This window comes from Limulus polyphemus, unplaced genomic scaffold (assembly GCF_000517525.1).
Source record: "Limulus polyphemus unplaced genomic scaffold, Limulus_polyphemus-2.1.2 Scaffold2524, whole genome shotgun sequence".
In the NCBI taxonomy this organism is placed as follows: Eukaryota; Metazoa; Arthropoda; class Merostomata; order Xiphosura; family Limulidae; genus Limulus; species Limulus polyphemus.
The window spans coordinates 160836-168032 of NW_013668134.1; the positions used below are offsets into that span (position 1 = coordinate 160836).

At 34.3% G+C, this 7197-nt stretch overlaps 1 protein-coding gene across 2 annotated transcripts in view; it reads left to right on the plus strand.

The window, feature by feature from the left end:
* The window catches only part of LOC106467195 (PDZ and LIM domain protein 7-like), a 52447-nt gene that overhangs the window by 37420 nt on the left and 7830 nt on the right, over nt 1–7197 (plus strand). For both annotated transcript variants that reach the window (XM_022395320.1, XM_013927516.2), the window contains exons 3-4: nt 1660–1936; nt 4959–5105. In XM_022395320.1, the coding sequence (XP_022251028.1) occupies nt 1660–1936; nt 4959–5105 (424 nt within the window). The remainder of the gene's footprint in view (nt 1–1659; nt 1937–4958; nt 5106–7197) is intronic.

Below are 7197 nucleotides of genomic sequence, written 5' to 3' on the forward strand. Positions count from 1 at the left end.
TCGTGTAGCTTTGCGCGAAGTTCAAAACAAACAAACAACTGTGAAACAAATACAATTATTTTTCATATACGTCTCCATGCGCTGAACTCCTTGGAGTATTATACAAAACAAATGTAGTCAAACGAAAGATACGTAGTGTGTGGCCGTTGAAAATCTTTATTAAGGAATAAACCCATAGCCATAGTTGAAGATTTTTTTGTTTAATATTGTAATTAATTTTATTTTAAATTATACTTATTTGTTTATTTTGTTGAAGTTCATGAATAAACAATGAGATGGACGCACTCCAGTAATCATGTCGTTGTGTAAAATATGCTATTTTAAGACTGTCGAGCGCACGAGGTGTCTTCTGATGATAACTTGGTTTGCTGTGTCGTATTTTGCACATACTAAAGACGGGTGATTCATAAACCACTTATGTTATCAGAACAGTATTTGGCGAATAAAGACTCCGCCTATAAAGAAACTTATGGCTACTTGACCCATTTTTTAGCGTATTTTATGGCAACTGTGATCAAGAAGTTCGGGTTCCGGTTCTAAAGAATTAAGTTATAATTTGCCTCACAGTTTTTGGGTGGATTCGAACCTTGTAAGGAGAGGAAATCCACTATATAGTTTAAATAAAAGTTCAGAGATACAGCTTTTGGGTGTATTGTTTATTTTCATTTTTTGTTTAACTTTATTACAACGTTTCGACCACTCCAATGACCATTATCAGGTGACTGTCGTCTACTGTGTGAAATACTGGGTTTATTTCCTTAAGAGAAACAAATGGAAAAATATAATTTTAAAGGCCAAACCTTTAAATTGTTAACAGTTAGTTTTTTGCATTGTTGTACATAAATATGTACAAACACACACACATACATATATACACACAAAGAAATTAGACTTTTAGAGAAAAATCACCTTTAACTCACGATGGTAGTAATTTATTAACTTGGCGACGTTTTGAGGAAACGCTCTTTTTCAAGCCAGAAACAAGCCTGTCGGTAATTGACAATTACAGGATTGTATGTATATATACAGGTACAAAGTTCGTTTGCTTCACTTCTTAGGTGAAACAAATTGGAACTTAGAATATAATTGTAAGACAAACAAAAATGAGCTAAATAACACCACCTGGCATTTTGTGTTATAAAAAAGAATACGCCTAAAATAAATCTTTATACATAAGGTAGGATTTTTTGAAGTCAAACTGAAAGCTCAACTTGGTGATGTCCGTTATACACACTAGCAAGTTTCGGAAAAATAGTAAGTATCCTATAAATCAGTCGTTCCCGAAAAATGACCTATTTCTCAATACTCTTTAAGTGGAGATACCTACATAAATATGTGGTCAATTGTATAAATATAAAGACAGTTTAACCCAAATCACAACATCTAAGGCTCTCAGAAGGCATTTCGAAAGAAAGAGACAGAAAAAGTCTATATATAAAACTTTCTTCAGATAAATCAATATGACTAGAATCAGCTTTACCAGTATACCTACAAGATATTTACCGTTTAAATATTATATTAACTTACTTGTTTTAGCATATATACATACATATAGAATGGGTAGCAATTATTCGCTACAGGTCTTGCGAGTATATCTGATCTCAGGTGTTTAGAATCATTTTATTAATTTTTTTATATACAGCCTTATTTTATTCATAGGTTGACCGGGGTTGACTCCTCACCTGCCACGACCCCCACCACATCTAGCACCATGGGGACTAGCCATCCATTAGCCAAAACCACCTGTTCTGCCTTCGAGCCAAAACCTGCAGGATTTTTTCGGGCTTCCTCTCCAGCAACTCCGAGCACTTTGCCAACTACTAAGATGACTTCTGAATATCGTCCAGAACGTTGCGAACCGCAGATCTTGTCTGATTACGAACGACAAGAATATTTTTACGACCAACAGCAGGAGCAGCAGAAAATACAACATCAGGTTTGTAATTATCCCAATATCTTTCTGATACAGAAAAAATATATGATTTTTAACAATATAGTTTATTTGTGAATGTCTTATTCTATTTGAATATAATAGCAATACTAACAATAAAAGATAATCTCAGTCCTTTCGAAAAGTAAACCTCACTTCGTGAGAGGCTGAAGATGAATTGATTATAAAATTCTTATCGTAGGTTCAAGGCATTATTTTGTTATAGTTTAGCTTACTTCCACTGAGAAGTTTGAACTATATTTATGGTAACGAGAACTAAGTATGATATATATTCAGGTGATGTCCTAGAGAATCTTACTTTAAACCTAGTGCGAGTATGCAACATCTTGGAAAGGAAATAAGTGAGAAGATATGAGAGGATAGTTTTTATAAAACATAAATAAATCAACGACGGTTGAAAAATAAATTGAAGAATTTATTAGACATAGGTTTCACAGCTAGTTTAGATATTGTGTTGTGTTCTAAAGCTGTTTAAGTAAATAAAATATGAAATATTGGCCACTCTAGTTTAAAGGCGTAACAGAAATTTGAATAAAGATAAAAGTGGATAGAAACTCTGTTCGTAAGGTTCATTGACAAGCTTTAAAAACACCAAAATCACTTATTCGTTTGCGGTCCATGAAATATTTCACTGTCGTTGGATCTATGACCAACAATTCCAAAAAACCTAGAGCGAATTCCTTCCCTGACACCCAATTCAACAGACTAGACGTTTGTTTGTTTGTTATGAATTTCGCGCAAAGTTACACGAGGGATATCTGCGATAGCCGTCCCTAATGTAGCAGTGTAAGACTAGAGGGAATGCAGCTAGTCATCACCACCCACCGCCAACTCTTGGGCTACTCTTTTACCAACGAATAGTGGGATTGACCGACACTTTATAACGCCCCCATGGCTGAAAGGGCGAGCATGTTTGGTGTGACGGGGATTCGAACCCTCGACCCGCAGATTGCGAGTCGAGCACCCTAACCACCTGGCCATGCCGGGACGCAGACCAGACTTATGCATGAAGTTTTGCTAAATAATATGATATTAACTTTGATCCACTTTGAGCCTGTAATCATAGTATACATGGTTACGTGTAACTCGTGATTAACCGTGCCATTTATAATCGAGCTACATAACCAAATCTCTTCTTTAAATACCCTACTGTTAATGAACTAATTTCATAAAGCAATACTTTGTAGTGTTTTTAATTATCCAAAATACCTGAAGTTAGGCTAAAGAAACGTTTCCATATAGTTTGTTCTAAGTTCACCCTAAATCATATCCCATCTTGGGCTAACTAATCAAAGAAGAATCTACAAGTTATTCTTATATATTTGTTACAAAAAGCACCCACAATGTATAAAACAAGGAAACAGCGGGGGGCAGCCAAACACAACATTATGAAAATGTTCTTAACTAGTAAAGTACGATGACTTTTATCCAAGTAAATATTTGAAGAAGAATAGTCAACTATTCGAAAGCGCTCGAGTTTTGGGTCTTATTTTAAGTCTATTACACTTTATATGTGATCCTTTATGCTAACTCTTTTATCAAAATTGAACAAATTCTCAGGTGTCCATCCATGCTCGCATACTGTGCGGCATCATACCATCAACTTTTGCAAATTATATGATGTAACCCCACAATTTTTTCCAAAATAAAATTATAATTGATATGTTGAGATTTTAAATTTTCTTTTGACTTAATTTTATCACCATTTGTTTTGGATAAAATAATTTAATATATTTATAATTTAGCTCTAATTGTCAATTTTCAGCCTTCTGTTGGAATTCTTTTTTCAGATTGTGGAAATAACTAATTTTCCCGCTCTAGTAGAAATATCTTGTAAATAGACAATTAAAGACGAAAATGCGTAGAGATACAACAATTTTCGAGCATAAATTATTAAAATTTTCGTTAAAAAATTCTTACTGTTATTGTTAAAAGTGGGGGCAGGGTCCTACTTTAAAAAAATGAGTGGACAGTGGATATTTGGTCTCTGTTTCCATTGACTATGTAAGAGAAGCATTATCTATAAATCATTTACGACTAATTAAAATTATGTTGTTTCGGAATAAGTTCACTGTATGCATTTGTTAAACATCTTTCCATAATCAGACGCCAGGATATTTAAAACACACACACGCACACACACATACATATATACATTCATGCATGTGCCACTGACATGTTCCCACCGTCAAAGTTAGCGCATGACGATTAAATAAAAACCTTTAATGTTCTGTAGTTTACTAAAAATTACATACAGAAAAATGACAATGTGAGAGTACAAACAGAAGTATAGATATGAGAGTGCTTAACAGATATCACAGCAATACTTTTACAATAATCTAGACGGGCAGAAGAAAAGGTTGCGATACCTGGCGGTGCATAGCATTTCTCATCGAAATAAACATACAAAAAGTAATGAGACTAAAAGGTATTACATAAAATACACTTACTGCTTCCAAATAAAAAAAACACCCCTAGTAATGGGATTTTATTGCACACACCAGAAAATTGCTATTTCATAGATTAATGAATGTACAGTTTTGTTTTTTTAACACAGACACACCATGAAGGTGACACGCTCACAAAGAGTTATATACTGATCAATGTAAACTGAATAATTAATTCGGGAGATTGGAAATCATACATGGCCACTAGCAACAAATGTGAAATTTGTTATGTTGTAATTACAACGTTGCAAGTAGGCAATGGTAGACTGTTTTAAACCAAACTAATTCCGTCACTAGTTAAGTTTAAGTAAAAAAGGTGAAACACCTCACAATCACGGTAATATCTTCATGACAAGAGATGAGTCACATGGTATGACATTCCAAGTGACAATATTGCTAAAGATATTTCAAATGGAGACTGCATAATGAAAATGGTATTGTAACTGGATACTTACCCAAGAGTTGAAAAAGGCTCTATCACAAAAAGGTTTACGTTTATCACAGCATTTGTCAAAAAGAAGAATATCATATACGATAGTTTTTACTTTTGTTTTTACTAGCCATATCGGACGGTTCAGTTGGTTTTCCCTCAAGCTAAACCAAGACATGATATACCCATGGGCTCCTACCTTCGACATGTACATGATCCGACCTGGAAGAAAACGTACCTGCCATCCAGCCGAATGCAAGATGCTCTGGTGTCTAAGGTAAGTCAGAGGATAGTTTACTCCAGTTTAAATACTCATTTACATATATAGAAAAAAAGGCTATTCGAATGTTTGGTGTCTATTGAGATGTTATTTTTACTTGGGTCTCATATTTTCCACATACAGGACGTGGTAGTATCAAACACGCTTCGCACTTTCAACTGTGAGTGCGTTACAAAAGTGACAGTCAGCACCACTATTTGGTTAAGAATAGCCTCGTCAAGCGATGGCAGGTGCTACCGAATAGCTACGTTCACTCTGGTCAAAATTAGAAACGGCTATGTCCGTACCATAGAGGTCTCTGACTCGGCTATGTAGCCCGTTGTAAGTATATGATGTCATTCAGGTTAAAAAAACCAACAACAAATATTCCATGATTATCTAATAGCTTAATGTATAAATAACAAGTATGTTTGATAAAACCGTGAAACTATAAAGTCACTCACAGAGCGCAATCTCCTGCTCATGGGGGTTTTCGACTTTTGGAAAAAACATCTTAAAATATACACCAAACAGTTCGTTATCCTAAAAAATGCTTGCCTTAGTGCCAAGGTACTCTTTCAACGTTTTTGAGAATCCCAACTTGCTATCATTACAAAGACAATGGTTGACCTTCAATATGACATTGATGTATATTCACCAAAAGCTAACCAATTAGCCAGTAGAGGAACCTTAGCCTTAAAACCAAGTTCGATACAAGTCGAGTTATACTGTTCAACACATAACTGTCATCAGGCGAAAGTACTAATAGCTGATTTTTAGTCTTATAAAGGGCCACTGTACCTTATAGAAGAAACACGAGTGGAATATTAGTTATTAAGGGATATCAAAAAGGTATATTATTTCTAGTAACTGAATTTCTTAAAGATATTCAAAGACCAATATAAATAATTAACTCAGTAATTCACCAATGCCATATACTGAAGAGGATCACTACCTTATACCACAAGTTACGGAATCTTTAAAAATTAAGGGAAATACCTTGTAGAATGAAGAAAATAAACATGCTCGTGATTCTGAATGTGAAAAATATGTGATTTCTTGAGTCAGCTCTTATTATTTTTGGTATTTGAGTGATGTACGGAAAAATAAGACGATTTAACACCAACATATTACTTTCAGAGAAGGTGTTCCCCCTAGAAATAAAACAAGAGGTGCCGCTACTTCCTAAAGATTTCTTTACAAGATACTCTTGGAGGAAAGTAACATTTAGTGATTATCGTTCGCTGTCATAAGAAACCACAATAGATCCATTTAGTAAGTAAGATTAAGAAAATTGAATCTGAACAAAGAAAATTTGCAGCATATATAAACAAATTAAAAAGAACATGTCTAAACGTTCTCAGCTTGCAGAAGAACCAATATGAGAAGTGAGGATGTTCTGTTTTCTATAACTTACAAGAGAAATTCATAGCTGTAAAAATCATGTATTATTCAAGACGAGAAAAAAGTATATTTGTTTCAAAAACATTTTGTGTTGCACAGCACAAACCTACGCAATGTGGTATCTGTGCTCTATCCACTGCAGGTATCGAAACCTGAATTTTAGCGCTATACGCCCTTAAAATTACCGCTGAGCCATCGGGAGGCTCTAAAAGAACAGACTGTAAGTGAAACAGCTGTCCCAAAAGATTCAAAAATCAGGCCAAACCTGAGTCATAAAATATACTAACTTTCTGCATAAACTTAAAAAAAAGGAAAATATATTTCAAAGAAGGAAAACTGAGAGAAGAATGTGCGTAGAGGAAGAAAAGGCAGATTTAGCAGACCTGTAGAAACCATTCATTTCCATGGTTTTCAGTAGTGCTTGAAATCCAAATATAAATATTCCACTGATCTTATAAAATAAGATGGTAATAGAAGAAAATTCATTCATACAGCAAATTGCGATAAGGTACTGAATTCAAACTGAGGAAACTGTTTAAAGTTTCAAGGACAAAAACAATCTGGAGAAAAATGTAAAACCATGAGAAAATAAAGAAGATACAGACATAAAACTACTAGAGTAAATAGGAACAATTACAAGTTATGTGATTTTAAGAGGCTGTATATATAATGCGCAAACAGTTTTTTCAATTATGAACCACCGGGC